This window comes from Drosophila hydei, unplaced genomic scaffold, assembly GCF_003285905.1.
Source record: "Drosophila hydei strain 15085-1641.00,03,60 unplaced genomic scaffold, DhydRS2 tig00000149-arrow-pilon, whole genome shotgun sequence".
In the NCBI taxonomy this organism is placed as follows: Eukaryota; Metazoa; Arthropoda; class Insecta; order Diptera; family Drosophilidae; genus Drosophila; species Drosophila hydei.
In genome coordinates, this window is record NW_022045678.1 from 4,962,762 (window position 1) to 4,979,562 (window position 16,801).

At 36.3% G+C, this 16,801-nt stretch overlaps 4 protein-coding genes across 5 annotated transcripts; 2 read left to right on the top strand and 2 right to left on the bottom strand.

The window, feature by feature from the left end:
* The first annotated feature begins 1,866 nt into the window (after positions 1–1,866).
* On the top strand, positions 1,867–2,900 carry LOC111592617. The gene has a single exon (XM_023304952.2). It carries the CDS (start codon positions 1,995–1,997, stop codon positions 2,760–2,762), a length of 768 nt encoding a protein of 255 aa, XP_023160720.1. The 5' UTR covers positions 1,867–1,994; the 3' UTR covers positions 2,763–2,900.
* A 753-nt stretch (positions 2,901–3,653) lies between these two features.
* Positions 3,654–10,479, bottom strand: LOC111592606 (wiskott-Aldrich syndrome protein family member 3). Of its 2 annotated transcripts, XM_023304935.2 has the most exons (6): positions 10,273–10,479; positions 8,196–8,997; positions 6,225–6,305; positions 4,457–5,157; positions 4,132–4,378; positions 3,654–4,070 (listed from the first exon to the last, which is right to left on the bottom strand). In XM_023304935.2, exons 2-6 carry the CDS (start codon positions 8,926–8,928, stop codon positions 3,892–3,894), a joined length of 1,941 nt encoding a protein of 646 aa, XP_023160703.1. In that variant the 5' UTR covers positions 8,929–8,997; positions 10,273–10,479; the 3' UTR covers positions 3,654–3,891. The 2 variants fall into 2 exon arrangements, with proteins under 2 accessions (XP_023160703.1, XP_023160704.1); XM_023304936.2 differs by lacking the exon at positions 6,225–6,305 and having other exon boundaries at positions 10,273–10,478.
* A 195-nt stretch (positions 10,480–10,674) lies between these two features.
* On the top strand, positions 10,675–11,296 carry LOC111592608 (ATP synthase subunit g, mitochondrial). The gene is made up of 3 exons (XM_023304939.2): positions 10,675–10,753; positions 10,821–10,871; positions 10,948–11,296. The coding sequence occupies exons 2-3, from the start codon at positions 10,832–10,834 to the stop codon at positions 11,205–11,207; spliced, it is 300 nt and encodes a 99-aa protein (XP_023160707.1). The 5' UTR covers positions 10,675–10,753; positions 10,821–10,831; the 3' UTR covers positions 11,208–11,296.
* A 220-nt stretch (positions 11,297–11,516) lies between these two features.
* On the bottom strand, positions 11,517–16,602 carry LOC111592605 (protein piwi). Its single transcript, XM_023304934.2, has 8 exons — positions 16,420–16,602; positions 14,083–14,736; positions 13,700–14,020; positions 13,469–13,623; positions 13,207–13,410; positions 12,954–13,145; positions 12,771–12,881; positions 11,517–12,697 (listed from the first exon to the last, which is right to left on the bottom strand). Exons 1-8 carry the CDS (start codon positions 16,492–16,494, stop codon positions 11,818–11,820), a joined length of 2,592 nt encoding a protein of 863 aa, XP_023160702.1. The 5' UTR covers positions 16,495–16,602; the 3' UTR covers positions 11,517–11,817.
* Between the last annotated feature and the right edge of the window lie 199 nt (positions 16,603–16,801).

Here is a 16,801-nt window from a genome sequence, read left to right on the forward strand (position 1 = left end):
AAGCAACAGAACTCCGATTATGGACCATGCGAATAAATTCATTTTAATTTTAAATTTAAATGTTTCAGGAATATTAATTTAAGGTTAGTTGATAAAATTCCATTGCCTTCTGTCGAGCAATTGATAAAATCGGATATTTTCTATTTCCATAAAGTTTCGGTTGTACCATCGTAGTATGCCTAGAACACAAAATTCTTAATTCTAATAGATATTTGTCGCTGGATATTTGTCTGAGCTGTTTTTGAAATGGATCCATTGAAATGAGAAATTTCCATGAAATTCCTACCCCCTGTTAAAAGTTTTCTATATTCTAAAATGAACAATCTTGAATTTTGTATAGCTGAGATCCAGTATTTTGACTTTATTAAAAATGATTTCAGTGTATAGAAGGAGCCATACTATTCTGAGTCTACTGTCCTGTATTTCGAACCCCAAATGTTCCAAATGGATATCAAAGGAAAATATTTCATGTTGCTTTGCCTTCATTGCCTTAAATATTATTGATTCTTACTATTTGAACAGTTTAATTAATTCTCTTTTCACAACCAACAAATAAAAAAACTTAGAAAGTAATCCTCACAATACATATCATGAAATATATTTCATTTTTGAACCTGATTCGGGACTGAATCTATACAATCCCAACACACTATGTTCGTCAAAAATCACTAAAGATTTAGGTGACCGCTGGTCCAGTTTTTGCTGGGTTTAAGGTAAATTATGTTTTTATCTACTTTAAGTGAAATAATTATTTACAGAATCAATTTAACTAAAATGTAGTCAACTAAAAAAAAAAGCGTGGAAACAGCAGCTTTATTTGCAATATGCAAACGTAATTATGTTAGCTAACATCAAAGTACAAAGTAACATGCAAGTACCGACAGAACAGAACAGTGTGACGCATTTTCGTTAACAGAGGAGTAACTTTATAATGTAAACAAAATAACATAATGTAACTGAGCGGTATGTTAATATAATGTTAGTTAGTTGTGTTAACTCATTGTCGATTTCTGCTGATTTCTGTTCGCCTGTAACTTTTTCTTATTTTCTCTGTTTTGCTTTGTTGCAATGAATGACATTTATTTTCAGGCATTAATTTACCTTACTAATCTTGCCAGCTTACAGGTGTGCTGTAGGAAGCTGCTCACATAAAAGCATTCAAACGTATTTACCTTTTCTTCAACATTGAAATGTTGCTTAAAATATTTTTTATATTTAAACGATATTTATATATAGTATAATTAACTAACTTTGAATTAAGACCCCTTCGTCATTAAGAGTCCCAGTCTAACTTTTGTTATATTGCCCAACATAATCAATTAATTACTCAGTTTTATGATACTTTGATTCAACTGCCTTGATTGGGCTTGAGTTGCAGAATTTATTGGGAATGTTATAAATAGATCTCGTGCAGAACATAAAACAAATACCATTCAGAATTTGTAAATTTGGTGCCAAACTCAATAACAATAAAAATTATGCTGGCAGTCAAAATGGAATCGCGTGCTCAAGCATTATAGATGGGAATTACTAATTCAAGCCTTGTATCTTATTGCAGGTAAGTAGGTCCGCAGGGTCAATGACTAAGCTAATGCCACGCCATGCTCTGACAATATGAACATTAGTGTTACAGGTGTGTGCACAACAAAAAGTGACTTAAACTATTTCTCTCTCTCTCTCTCGCTCTCTTTCCCTTTCTCTTCTACAAATATGTTGCAATGGACAGGGAAATGGACAGACTGCCAGCCAGCCAATCATTGTTTGATCAATAATCAGCACAACTTGTTTTGGCCATTACAATGCCGGTTAATATTCAATTGAAAATAAATAAACCAATATGATATTCAAATGAATCGGTTGACAGTAGACAGAGCCTGGGCATTCCAAATAATACTGGGGGACTGACTGACTGACTGATATATTACCTGGAAACTGCTCATTCACAATACAGCTACAGTGAGGGCAACGACGACGACAACGGCAGTTCCGGAAAAATGGTTCAGATTTCCCAAAGCGAGGAGGAAATTAAAATCTCTATTGAATTAAACAGATTGGTAACAAGAAAGCCAGATGTTGTGCTCCTGCCGCAGTATATAAAGTTCAACAATCCGCCAATATTCTTTGAGCGGCATCTTGCCCAGGAAATTGATGAAACGGCCAGTTACTGTCGCATTTTCAAGCATGAGGCGCGTATTGTGCTCATTAAGAAACATCTGGGGATCTGGCCGGAACTGTTCCAGAAGCTGGACAAGGAAGCTTTGATGAAAAAGCGCCTGGAAATTGCCGATCAGATTGTGGAACGCAACAAGAAACGGGACGAGATGGCTTTGGAGCGATATGAAAATAAGCGACGCGCCGAAATTGAGAAGGAAGTTAAGCGTGAAGACGACATGAGAGTTCGCATCAAGAAATTCCAGGAGACCTCCTGCCAAGAGGCTCTTATGGTGGGTGTGCGTAAAGCAACGCATGTCAAGCCCAGCTCGCTGCATGGCAACAACTCCATTGACAACGGCAACAACAAACAGCAGCCGGCGGTGGACGTACGACAGGCGACGCCGGTGGTACGATATCAACCACCACTTGCAATGTCAGCAGTGCGTGGCAGTGGACGTATTAGTGTGAGCTTCTCCAGTCAACATAAGATGAATACGCCTAAGCGCGAATCCCAGGAGGGAATGCAGATGCCCTTCACTATACATGACAAATTAAATGGAAATCCACCGACCCGAGAGAAAACTCCAATGGAAACGCTCGACGAGTGAGAAAGCATTTACAGCAAATTAAAATTAAAGGTGTGTGTGTGGGGGGTGTGTGTTTGACTAAGGGGTTCGTGTATGCATGTCTGTATATGTATGTGTAACACTTCTAACTGACGAAAATAAATGTACATTGTAACATCAGCAACTATTGCCATTTTTAGGAATATATTCGTTATTTTAAATTGGAATAGTTTTATTTTAAATTAGATAAAATATACAACAATTATTACATATGCATATCCATTATACTTTTTAATAAGCTTTTCAAACAAAAGATAATACGCGGGAATTATACACGTTCGCGTACCTATTCATTAGAGTGTTTCAGTATAGATTATTATTTAGAAAATATTTATATACTTGCCTATGTATGTAAGATTAACGGTATATACTTTATATATTGCAATTTCATAGCGTGTGTGTAAAATGCTTTTGACTTTTCTTCGAGTTATTTCGATGATTTTATTTAATTCCTATATTTACAAACTTTTTAATTGTCATTTTTATTGTTAATTATCGTTTTAGAATTCGAGTTTCATACTGTTAATGTATCGGTTTAATATCCAAAAAAGCAAGTCAATATCATCTACTATATTTTTTCAATTTTTCAACCAACGCCCATACCGCCTAATCCTTGACATCGGTGATGGGCGCGTATGGAAAATAATTGAAGACAAGATTTAGCAATAATTATCCTTATTGGCATCTTGCATCAACGACACGAGTATTAATTCCCTCACGAGGCTTAGGCTTAGCCATGCTACGAATATGAATCCATACAAATACCTTTATATATAATATATATATAAATATGTTATTTGAAATCAAATAAGACTTCAATAGCGATTACATATATATGTATATATATATCCATAATTACTCTTGGTATGTGTATATATGCGTGTAAATATGTACAATTCGATTTAAATTTTGATTTAAGGTTTAGTATATAGTATATAGGTATGTACGCATATTGGGATACTCTTATAAAGTATGGTAAAAAAAGCTTTGGCGCTTCGTAGTAATCCAACTGAGTGTCCAATCATAACACATCCTGTATCAGTTTTCTTTGGAATTACTTTTTTTTCTTGATTTTTGCAATTTTTTCCGGCTTAACCGAAGCCATCAGGGATCAAGCAGAGGTTTCATTGGTTTCCATCCAACCCTCGCTATCATCCTCACTGTCCGAATCCTCCGACTCCGATAGCTCAATGGCCACTCGCCTGGCCAAAATCGATGCCACATCCAACATTGCAGTATTGCGTTCAATTTCCTTTAGCTCCGACTTTTCCACCTTTCGTAATATAATGCCTGAAATAAAATATTTTCGTTTATGTCAATGTCATAAGAACTGTTAGTACTATTTTGTTACCGTCTCGAATAGCTTTCATCAAATCGTTGCGTGGATCATGGAATGGCGCCTGTATCTTTTTAGCACTCACAATGTGTGAGCCACCATTTGGCTGGCAAAGCTGCAGTTCACCATTGGCCAATACCTTTGGCAGAATTTGGTGCGGATGCGGCTGCAATTGTACTGCACCAAGGCCACTCTCGTCCACCGGCGGTGGTGGTGGTGGTGGCGGTGGTGCTACATTGGGTGGCGACATTTTTGGTGAGTGCTAAAAAAGTAAAAAAATAAATGATTTAATACAAATCTTTCATGACTGATATATGTATAGATAAGTTTGTACACCCACCTGATCGGGCACTGGCGGCGGTGGGGGCAAATCGCTGAGCGAGTTCATCTGATTGTTGTTTGTGATGCCCATGCTGTTGAAAGTGTTGTTTAGTTGCGCCATAACCATATCATTTGCATTCTGTGCACTGTTGCTGGGCGCCATCTGCGGAGAGCCAGCTCGCGATGTGCTGTTTGTGCGACCCAGTAGTTTAGCTGCCATATGACCACCGGCCATGCCGTTCATTCCCGACATCGGCGACACCACATCCGGCACTGGTGGCGGCGGTGGCAGCGCATCCCGACTCGTCGACATGCTTCGTCCACGTGTGGGCGTATTGGCATTCGATGCTGTTGGTGTACCACCGCCACTGCCGTTCGACGGTGGCGCTGGTGGCGGCTGCGATGGTCGCGGCTTAGTGCGCGATGGTGTGCCCGGTCCATAAATCTGTTCCGGCGACATTGCGCCCTGTCCGCTCTGGCCATAGATCCCATGCGACTGATGGTACAGTGAACTATCGTACATCTGTTGCTGCTGCTGCTGCATATGCATATGCGACGCAGCCGAGATGCCATTGGTGCCATATGCAGCTGCATATTGATTTGCCGCTGCTTGTGGTGTGAGTGGTTCGTAACCACTGCCATCGATTTGCTCTGACTGGTAACTGCGCCGCAGCTCAATTGAATTGGGCCGCAAAGGGCGTGTGTCGTAGATACCCATGTCTGAAAAGTAACCCAAAGGTATTATTAAACACTCAGTTACAATTTAAAAAAATTAACATATATAAAAAAATAAAACAAGAAACTCCAATGGAACGGATAAAACGTGTTAAAGATACACATAAAATTGCAAAAGAGGAAAAAATTATTGCAAGCAAAAACTGTATTTTTGTGAGTCTGCGAATAAAATGAGCTTCGTATTAATTAAATTAGTTGAAATGATTAACGCACAGGGTCAATTAAAGTGCGTCGTACGGCATTAACTAAGAAGACCTATGAACAAGGCTGGGAATTGTTACCAAAACGAAACCTTCAATGGTTAAACAGTCAACACTTGTTCGAGCCCATTAACCCAACTATAGTTTATATATTTATGTATTATTCCAATTCAAATCTTAATTAAATTTCTATTAAATAATTACGCTGTCTTCTCTATGTGCAATTCCCAACCATGTTTATGAGTCTTAAAAATGTAAAAAGAAAGAAAATGATAGAATTAGAAAGATCGTCCATTCAGAACTAATATGCCCACCTGGTGCAGGCAGGAAGTAGGGATTAAGTTTATGTATGCAAATTTGAGTGTAGGATCAGAGGAAATACTAAAAAAACGTAATGCTAAAAGTGGCATTGCTAACTATGGGAACCTAGAGTGTGTTTATGTTTAGTTATCTAATAAGTATCAAATTTTGCAATTGTTTAATTGGCCAATCAGAGATCTTCGATACTACTATTATTAAGTAATTGCCATAATTAACTTAATAACAGTAGTAGAAAATAATTTTTTGCTTTTCCTATATTACTTTAGGATATGAATCCTGAATAAAATTATAAATGTTCATATGGTGCTTTCTGTTTATCGTTGTTGTTGTATATCTGCGGAACCTATAAGCAAAATGCCGAGATAGAGCAAGCTAAGTACACACGCAATGTACACAAAAGATAAGTACATAAAGGGAGACTAAAGTGGCAAAGTGATAGTAGTTAGGTACGATAGAAGTAGATGAAGGAACATTTATACATACAAACACAATCGATGTTCTTGTGTTTCGAATTTAATCTGTTGATCTGACCTGTTATAGCGATAGCCGTTTGTTTTGCTAGATTACTGTTATTCTCCAAATGTGAGAGCATATTATAGGGCTTAACAGAATCTGGAAATGAGATGATCATGCGGTGTTTCGTTTAAGCTACTTAAAATACAAATATGTATACACAGACTATATAGTTACAACAACAATGAAGCTAAAACATATAAAAAAAACCTATTCGATTTTGAATAGATTCAATTGGGTTCTTAACTATGATAATGTTTGAGCTTTTCCCCTTTATGGAGAGCTCCAATCGATAAGTCAATTAATGTATTACATTTAATAAATCGGCAATTTCAATTTTGCAATTTGTATTATTGCTGCACAATCATTTGTTTTAGAAAAAATTGTAAACTAGCAGTGGATCATCAGTGTATTACGTTTAGCCAATTATAATTCTAGCATTTGACGCATTTAGGTTATGGTTAAGAGCAATGTGTTAGGACTCGAAATTAAGGATTGTTTGCTATGTTAATTCGCTTTTTCGGTGTTTGCTGTGACTCATCATTAACATTTGCTGTCTTTGTTATGTTGTTAACACTTATCAATAATGGTTAAGTGATACGTTTAATAACATTTATGCAAGGAGTGGTCATTAACATCTGCTTGCTGTATTAAATAACATTTACAGTATATGTTAAGAGTCATCATTAACAATAATTCATATTTACAGTGTTAGTTAAGGCTTGTTATTAACATTTGCTTGCTTGTTAAATAACATTTATAGTATATGTTAACACTCATCATTAAGATTTTAGTGATACGATTAATACATTTATTCATAGACTCGTAATTAACATTTGCTTGCTATGTTAAGTAACATTTACAGTATTTGTTAATAATTATTATTAACATTCTTGCTATGTTAAATAACATTTACGGTATTTGTTAACAATCATCATTACCATTTGCTTGCTATGTTAAACAACATTTACGGTATTTGTACAAAACCGTCATTAACTTTAGACTGATATGTTAATTAACTTTTACAGTATATATTAACACTCGTCATTAACATTAGCTGCATAGGTTAATTAACATTTACAGTACACGTTAATACTCGTCATTAAATTTAGCTTAATACAAAAATTGCATTATTATTGTGCCATGGGTTGATCAAGAGTATAAAAATAGTATTGTTTGGTTCGATAATGAAGCTGGATAAATGAAGTGACCAGAAGAATAATAATGTACTCTATAGTGGCGCAGATGTTTGTAGAAATGTACAAATGAATGAATCATATTGATTTGGAAGCTCTTGGCAAGCTTTGCAAGTAGCAAGCGATTGCGGGAAATTCAAATTACATGAAAACTCTTTAGGTACATACAAATTTGGATTAACATTTTGTGAATATTAAAACCAAAACGAAAGCCAAGAAATGCGCGCAGTCGGTGACGTTTCGAACTTCGAACTGCGGGACTTTGATGTACCGTACCTACTTGATATATATCATCGATATTCGCCGGCTGTTGTTGTGCGGGCCGCCTTCGACGTGCCAGCGTTCCCAGCTGAATATCGCAGTCAGCGTTTACAGTTTGGATTTCGATTAGCTGAGCTATATTTGCATACAGTAATTGGACGTTAATCAATATGATTATGTGGGTAAAATTAGAGCAAGTACGTAAGTACGCATTGTTCTGATGACACACTTTAAGGCAACGATCATTATTAACACTCAATGTTCAGTCAAATTTCATTCACACAAAAACATTTCATCGACATGCCAACATATCGAACATTTCAACTTTGTTTTAATTGTAGGTGTATCTCAACGGGTACAATTGAAATAGCAGAAGTGCAACAAATAAATGAAATTTGTTTTAAAACAGAATTTCATATTGAAATATTTCTTGCTTGAGTTTTAGTTAGACACCTACACCTTCACCTATGCCCAATATTATTTTGTTGTTTCATATTGCTTTGGCTTTATTATTGAAAATGCGTCTACTTACTGCCATATCCGGCCTCTTCATTTGGCATAGCGTTGGGAGTGCGATAGATAACATTGTTGGGCATCAGTGTTTCGCCATGGCCTAATGCGATTTGTCGCTGCTTTTCGCGTGTATTGTGCGGTGTTCGAACACGTTTGTTGTGTCGATTGTTTTGACCACCGCCAGCGCCCTCTTGTCGTGGTCGATGCGTCTTTTTGCCCTTGTCATGCATCACGCGCTCTGTATCCTTGAGCATCTCTTGTCGCCACAGCTCAAAGAAGTAATCGGGATCCGTGTAGAATTTGAGTCCATCTTTGCCATCGTCACGGTAGACATTGAGCTTGTCTAGTGGCGGTGGCTTATCGCACTGTGCATACGTCTCCAGCATGAGGGCGGGCATTGTGGAACGTGAAAAGATCTGCTGATCAAATATCTTCGCTGATTTAAACGCTTTCTTGCGCGTTATATCGGTGAGAGGAACTTCCTCCACAGTGCTATCCAACTGAGTAACCTTTATAGCCAACCGATCAATTCGCGCCTGCAGTGAATTAGCTCGATCTCCAATATTGCCCACATCTCGCGCTAGCTCGCCAAATACGTCCTCCGCATGTTTCGATAGCGACGACAATTGACGTATTATGTTGGTCAACGTGGTATTAGTGACCGTCTCCAATTCCACAGACTGCAGTTCATCCTGTTGATAAACGGATCGCGCAACATGCACGGGCTCTATGGATCGCTTGGGCAACGGCATGTTTATCAGCAAGATTGTTAAAAGTCCTACAACTAAGCAGCTTTAGCCTGGCTAACGCCTTTTCATTGACTGCAAAATAAATATAATATATATATATTAAATAGTTTGGACGTGAGCAATGGAGTTAATGCGATTAGGTGTCTTTAAACAAGCACTTGAAACATTGGAATATAGATTAACTATTTTAGTTGTGCATATTTCTTAGTTACGGCACGTGTTCGTCTAGTATTGAGCTAATCAAGCTCTAATTAATTTCATTTACTTTAATTCTGTTTAATTACATGAAGTAGCCCCTTTGTTCTTAATCAGAACTGCAATATACGTATTGCACGCAAGCTTTTTTAGTTCGTTATGCTCCACAGAGTTAACCAAGTTAACTCTCTACACACTGAACTAAAAAAAAATCGAAGTAAACAACTAGGTGATGGAAAATTATTTTATTTTAAATCAAAACTGATTGTGACTAACAAAATCAAATTTCTATTATAGTTACAATAGAAGATAAATTAACTGGATATTTTATTTTCTACTTTTTATACTTTAATCTTCAACCTTACAATATGTAAAAGTATATATATAATATATATTTTTATATACTTTTATATATTGTTATCTGATAACCTATTTATATGTATATAAATATAAATACATATATATATATATATATATATATATATATATATATATATATATATATATATATAAATTATTGGTCATATACATTTTACTACATGATTCGTGATTCGCTTTAACACCGGGGCGAGGTGTTTTGCACAGGCCAAGACACCCTCTTATGTGTGTCTGTATGCTTGTGTGAGTGTGTGAGAACTTTTAAGCGTATTCAATTGTAAATTTGCTTGCTAAAAGAGCCAATCGTCATTTGGCGTGGACCACACCCACGAGATATGAACCGAAATTGTGATAAGCACACTACAAGCACTCCTTAACCATATAATAGAGTATTATAATCGCGGACTACTTGAGAGCGTTTTAGTTGCTTTTATCATTTGTCACTGCCACCAAAAAAAAAGTTGTTGCTTTAATGCCAACTGGAGCCAAAGTTGTAAATATGTCTCCGTGAGTATGTGTGCAAGTGTGCACATGCACATACATATGTACATATAGACATATATATATATATGCGTACATATAGACAGTTGTCAAATAAAGGCTACACACAAAACATTTGGATTAAAATTCGCACACACAAAAGCGCTCACACATACGCGCGCACGAAATTGTATATTACTTTCAAAAATTATCAATTTCCTTTGCACAGTGGCAAGTTGTTAAACTAGATAGCACTAAATTTCATTTGGTCTCCGTCATCCCCTCTCAACTCACCTCACGTCACGCACACTTTTCACTCACTGCACAGCAATATTGGTTTAAGCCTTCGCGGTAACATACACTTCTATTATCGTATTACAATTTGTGAAAGTTAATTGCCTTAAATTTTACACTAAATATGTATATTTTTGTTTTTTCAATCTTTTTGTAAATTTTTGGATTTCCACACCTTTACTGTAGTGGTGCACAATTGCATTAGCACTGGATTAATCGATGTGCTATCGAATAGATGACACAAAATTTCAAGTTGGAATTGCAGAGTTGTGTTCCGATATCTACAATCAATAATGGAACACTTGTACAAATTTAAAACTAAGCTACAAGGATTATAGAATAAATTATTGATAAACAATTTCGAATTCTTGTATAATTTTGCATATATTTATATAATCTTATTTTAATGACCCATCGTTATCGATAACATATCGCAATAATGAGGAAGCAGAACGACCCTGTTTCATTGCATTCTTAAGACGTAAGGTTTTCACATATCCTACATAATTTTTTGGCCGCATAATAGTTGAAACTTATATATCTTTTAGATTATAATACAATGGCTAGCGTTGCTTCAAAAGGATCCGGCCTCATTAATAGTAAGATTATGACTCCAATAGTAGTTATTTAATATTTAGTACGTTTCGGAAATTATGTAATGTTTCATTTTAACAGAGCTGCTTGTGCAAGCAAGACCACAGTTGGATGTTTTCTTGAAATATGCCAAAGTGGAGCTAACTCCACCAACTCCAGCCGATATTCCAGCTATTCGCCAAAGCATTGGCAATATAGTCAAAAGTGCAAAGACCGGATCTTACAAAAACCTTTCGGTCAAGCAAGCATGGCTTAACACACTTGTCACCGCCGAGGTTATCTTCTGGTTCTACATCGGCGAGTGCATTGGCAAGCGTCACCTTGTTGGCTACAATGTCTAAATTTACGATAAATTAGCGAATGAAAATTATACTGTCATCGCTGACGATTATGTATGTAAACGAATAAAATTTCAAAATTAATAGTGAAATTACTAATTCGTGATTGGATATGCTCAATTTTTGGAAGACGTTCTATTTCGTAAGACTTAGTCGTGTGTAAAATCCATCGTTTTTTTAATTTAAGGCCCATCTCATCATTTGAAATGTCCATAAATCTAAATTATAGCAGCCTATACAAATTCCTTTAATAGAAAAATAGAACATTGTTCGCAACAGAATCACAGTTAAAGAATTTTTAACTTAGGTACAAGTTCCGTTAAAAACAATTTTTGGCTGGTCAAAAAACAATTTAATTTAGTTCAATATTTGAATTCTCTTAAGGGTCTCAATTTCTGCAACATATAGTTCAATATGTACTTATTGGGATGTAGTAGCTGCCTTCGATGAATAAAGGTTATTTGAAAAAATAATTTTAAATTAAAATTTTCAAACATACAAGTTTAGTATCAATTATTGATAAATCAGAATAAAATAAACAAAACGTTAGCAGAACTTAAATACCTTAACTTAAGTACCTCTAATAGTTCATGAGAGCTAAAGTTAGTGGAAGTTAAAGATAGTAGAATTTCTTTTCTAGTGCATTCTGTGGAATGGCATGCAAATTAGTACCAACAAGCGTAGCTAGTTTCTTAGCATATTGGCAAACAGCCGGCACTCGAGTGGTGCCCGACCAGTTGTAGTACAAATGGCACATTTTGTACGTTAACCTTTGCACCTTATCGGGACTGAGACCAATATTGCTATATAGTACATTATAATTAGTGGGCGAAACTGTGCCCTGACGCACAGTTTGCGATACAAGGTAAAAATCGTAACGTTCGGGCAACGTGACCACATCATCAACGACAGTTCCCGGCGGCGGATTCCTTTCGTTGCCGAGAAAGAATCGCGTATTTGACGATTTAGTGACCACAATGTATGCGAGCATCGGGGCAGTTGAGGACACCTTTTTGTATTCAATATTAAGTTTCTCGACAACATCTTTGACTTCGTACTCGAACAATTGTTTCAAGGAACCCGAACTAACACCATCGCGATAAAACACAATCCGAGTGGGCAAAGTCTGATGCTCCAGTTGATATTGCCTTAAAGCTTTCAGTATCATTGGCCACAAATTATTGGCTAAAACATCGTAGGCACTGCACTCAGCGACTGTGCTAAAGAAAGTGGAATTCCGCTGTAAGTCCATTGAGGCCACCAATGCCCCATAGGCTTTGTTGCGATCCCGCGAGCATTTGGCAATATCAAATCCAATGGTCATTAGGCCCGACAAGGGTAGCTCTATCATCCAAGGGGTATAACCGAGCTTACAATTTATTTGTATTGCAATTTTAGTGGCAATACTTAAACCATTCTTATTACTCCTTGTAGTTACCACTTGTGTGGGTATAGCCTTATCCACACAACCTCGCTTCTTAATAGACGAATACCTAAACGGAATATATTTCGAATTTAAGCATATTAAGGTGAGTAAGAGTTAAAATTATTGAAATTAAATCTAACCTTTCAGCATTGTTGTTTGGAACAAGGCATAAAACCAGTTTTGGATCTTCGCGCGTGCAATCGTCCAGGGCTTGAATATAGCTGCTTGTGCGATCATCATAAATCATAAGTCTGAAAAATACAAAATAAAAATAGAAATACACTGCAATATAGTATCAGAGATGTAGATATATTTATAGTTACTGTCTAGGACTCCTAATTTGAAAGCCCATCCCGGCTGCAGCACGATTCAGATTAGATAGCAGGGTCCTCAAATCGGATGAGCAACGTTCAGGTGCAATTACAGCCCATCGATCCAAACCGTTTCTTGGCGTTGTCAACATCTGTTGATTACGAAAGTGTCGTGTCCAATCCGCAACGTCCCCGGCAGATAATCTAGGAAAAAAAGTTTTTAATTGACAGCAGAGAAAAGAATTGTAAATTACAAAATCCTAACCGATGATCATTATTGAACACAATCTTTTGCGGTGAAATTACACGCCCCTGGACTTCTATAAGTTGCTCTTCAAGTGTCATATTCCAATCAGTTAAGACCTTCACACTTTCCGCTGTTTTACGGAGCCTTCTGTTAAACGTTTGCAAGCGTTCAATTCGTCTTTCCGGATTCATACGTGTATGATTTGACATAGCACGCATGAGTCTGCAATTGAAATCAAGTAAATATATACGAATTGTATTTATTATAAAGAAAGACTTACTCAAAGTTTGAGCGCATACTATCCGTAAGTCCCGTAACGCGGCATAGTTCGGGAATAAGGATTACAATGTCATTGGCTTTGCTATTTTGAGCGTTGTCCTTGTTTTTAGATATAAGCAGTGGCTGATTGTGGTCCCTTATGCGAATATTATATCTCTAGAACATAGAATATAAATATATAATTTAAGTTTAAGGATTGAAATTGTGAAATTGTGTTATGTTCTATGCATACCGTGAGATAGTATTCTATGAAACTAACATCCTTGCCCTTGCAGCTAAATGTGGCACGTGGAGTTTGTGCAAAGTCGACATCATTAATGCGATAAGTTTTATTGTTATAGTCGGTGAGAACAATTAACCCAAGTATATTAAGGCGAAATTCTTCCTGATGCCGTGCTGGATTGGCCGAGGTCCGACGTAGTATATCGTAAACTGTTTCTGTGCGCATTACCTTATGTGTAATCTCGGCACAAACCAAAATATCCTTCTCGTGCTGACGAATTGATGTTTCATATCCAGGCCAAAGTTCAATCGAGAAATTACTCAAAGAAACCTTAAATTTATATCTGTTTAATGATCCCTTTACAAAGGCAATTGACAATTCAAATAACTTACTCGAGCATGGGGATCAAAGAGATTACGTCCGACCTGCTCTAAATTAAGACCCTTCATTGCGCGACGCAATATCAAATTCAAGACTTGCAGAAATCGTGGCTCAGCTGTCGATATATAACCCACGCACTTTATAGTGATTGTGTAATTGACGCCCTGCTTTGAAGTTGCCTTCAGAACAGTAACATCCTGCTCGAATTTCTTGGTCGTAAAGAGCTGATTGCCATCGAATAGGTAGCCCGTACCTAAGATTCTTGCATGCTGCGATAGCACGCCACAGCGCACACGCACTAGCTCGATCTCTGGAGCAAAATCCACATGGTAGTGTACAATGCGCCATTGCGGTTTCGTTTGCAAACGATAATAGTTTGATAGCAATCTAATTTGCATGCCTTCTTTGCCTCGTTTAGTTACTACATCAGCTGGCCTTGTATTAACAATTTCAAAGCGATCAACTCGTCTGCGATCGGACTTGTGTCCACCAGGGCCACTAGGCCGAGATGACGAAGCTTCGGCTGGATCACGCGAGCTATGAGATGTGGCAGCTGCACGTGATGTCGATGCTGCATGGGATCTAGAAAGTCCACGTGAAGAGGAAGCCTCTGATCTGTCTCTATCACGAGATCTGGTATCATCACCACGAAAAATCTTAGGACGCTGTTAAAGAAAGGAACAAAAATAAGAATTGTATATATCATGATCATACTTTACTTTAGTCAATTTTATTTAAATTGACATTTTTATAGGATGTTGAATTAAACAACCGTTAAGTGTAATAAGTAATACTTTTGATTGTTAGTCTGGCAACGCTCGATTTTATGTTCCACTGACGAACATATCGATATGTTTCGATAACACGGGACGTAAGCATCATTTAAAATTCCACGACAGCATATCTGCTTTCGAAATATAAAACATTAAATAACTAAAGAAATCATTAACTTACAAATACATATATAAATACGTCCACATTCTATATCAATTTAAAAATCTAAATTAAAAGCTTTCGAAATAAAACATAGCACACACAACACAAGTCCTTTATATATACAAGTTATATGTAAGTCCAACAAGATGATTGCTGGACGGCCCAGGGTTCTAGCAAAACTGTCTGACCATACGAGACATCCGCCGCTCGAGCTATTACAAAGTAAAGCATTTTTGAATATTTTATTTTCAATGTTCCGCTGACTCTTTTATTTATTTTTCTTCGATAATTATAATAACAAATTACAATTTGTTAATATTTTTTAACTTTTATTTTTTTTATAAAATTAGTTGAAATTTGTATTTACTCTTAGAATCGATCAACAAAAATATGAAATCTGAGCATTAGTGCAATGAGCAACTTCAAATTGTAAGTTTTATAACTTCAAGAGGCAGCTAGAGTTTCGCACACATTTACATAAATGTCCAAACTTGTGAAGAAGGGACTGTTAATGTATGCATGCTTGTCGAGAAAATATATATTTGATGTTCATCAATGTTATAATACCCTTCCCTCAAAAAATAATGAAAATGTTAGAATGTTGCATGAGCATGGAAGCCCGAATCGTGATTTGTATATACCTTTCCCTCAAAAGGGTAAATTTGGAACTCATGGTAAGCAAATTTCAATTTTCGTGCACTGCTGCCTCAGCATACATCAATTTACACACATATATACATAATTTTGAGAGCGCAGAGATACGAATACACAACAAAATATGAAGCATAGTGGAAATTCACACAAGGATCGCTAATGCTGAGATTCCATATTTTTGTTAATCAAACCTAAAAGTAAAAAACCTGAGCAAATACGAAGTTGAATCGAACCTAATCAAATTTTATAAGTTAAAAACGTTTGTACTAGATATAGAAACACAATGTGTTCACAAAGTGTTTTCTAAATATCTGGACACAGCTTTCCGTTAAATTTTAATATTCATACATTCAATTTATATTCCAAGGACGATCTACAACGCTTTACACATACAGTATAAAATATTGTTCACGTACGATGATGCACCATACAAATATGAAATGGCCGCATCAGCAAATTTTACTCAACTCGCCCAACTTTATGCTTCTTGAGTCCGAGTGTAGATAACGGCATTCAAAGCTGGAAATGACAACGCTCTCAAAAATCGTGTTGCTTGAATACACGGACGTGTGAGTTGAGAAGCATTTAAATACATGTTATGGTTGACATACGTTCCAATGCATACACTCATTTATGGGAGCTCAATACATATGTATGTATATATATATGTATATGAAATTCTATATATGTATGAATATATACTATTTTTATTCTACTTGATTATCTTGATTATCACAAGGAGCTTAGGAAATACTTACTGGCTGTTGTACTGATTGAGTACTAAAGTCGGACTCATTTAAAGGTCGGCGGCGACCCCGTTCTTGATCACCCATTGCGAACTTTATATTTGTTACTAATATTTTTATGATACTAAGAAACCAATGCCCTCCCCAAACAAGACTTGAGATCCGAATGATCCAGTGCTCTAATTTCCAAAACTAATAACACTAATCGATGCCGATTTTAAGAACCGCGTTTTCGATATATTAAGTTGTCGATTACACATATGAACAATTATAATAAGAAAAGCTCATTTTTTAAATCTAAATTTTGTAATTAAAAGGCACTGCGGAGTTATGTACTATTAATTAAAATTTTAATTTAATTATTACTATTTTAACAATAACATCTGTTTATGAT

What these genes read in the sequence shown, in the direction of transcription:
- LOC111592605 (XM_023304934.2), bottom strand. Translation starts at nt 16,494, where the DNA reads ATGGGTGATCAAGAACGGGGTCGCCGCCGACCTTTAAATGAGTCCGAC. An exon ending in TCTTTGATCCCCATGCTCGA is followed by an intron (nt 14,021 to 14,082) that starts GTAAGTTATTTG and finishes TATAAATTTAAG; the next exon opens with GTTTCTTTGAGTAATTTCTC. An exon ending in TCATAGAATACTATCTCACG is followed by an intron (nt 13,624 to 13,699) that starts GTATGCATAGAA and finishes TCTATGTTCTAG; the next exon opens with AGATATAATATTCGCATAAG.
- LOC111592617 (XM_023304952.2), top strand. Translation starts at nt 1,995, where the DNA reads ATGGTTCAGATTTCCCAAAGCGAGGAGGAAATTAAAATCTCTATTGAA.
- LOC111592606 (XM_023304935.2), bottom strand. Translation starts at nt 8,928, where the DNA reads ATGCCGTTGCCCAAGCGATCCATAGAGCCCGTGCATGTTGCGCGATCC. An exon ending in TGAAGAGGCCGGATATGGCA is followed by an intron (nt 6,306 to 8,195) that starts GTAAGTAGACGC and finishes TCTCATTTCCAG; the next exon opens with ATTCTGTTAAGCCCTATAAT. An exon ending in AACGGCTATCGCTATAACAG is followed by an intron (nt 5,158 to 6,224) that starts GTCAGATCAACA and finishes GTTACTTTTCAG; the next exon opens with ACATGGGTATCTACGACACA.
- LOC111592608 (XM_023304939.2), top strand. Translation starts at nt 10,832, where the DNA reads ATGGCTAGCGTTGCTTCAAAAGGATCCGGCCTCATTAATA. An exon ending in AGGATCCGGCCTCATTAATA is followed by an intron (nt 10,872 to 10,947) that starts GTAAGATTATGA and finishes TCATTTTAACAG; the next exon opens with AGCTGCTTGTGCAAGCAAGA.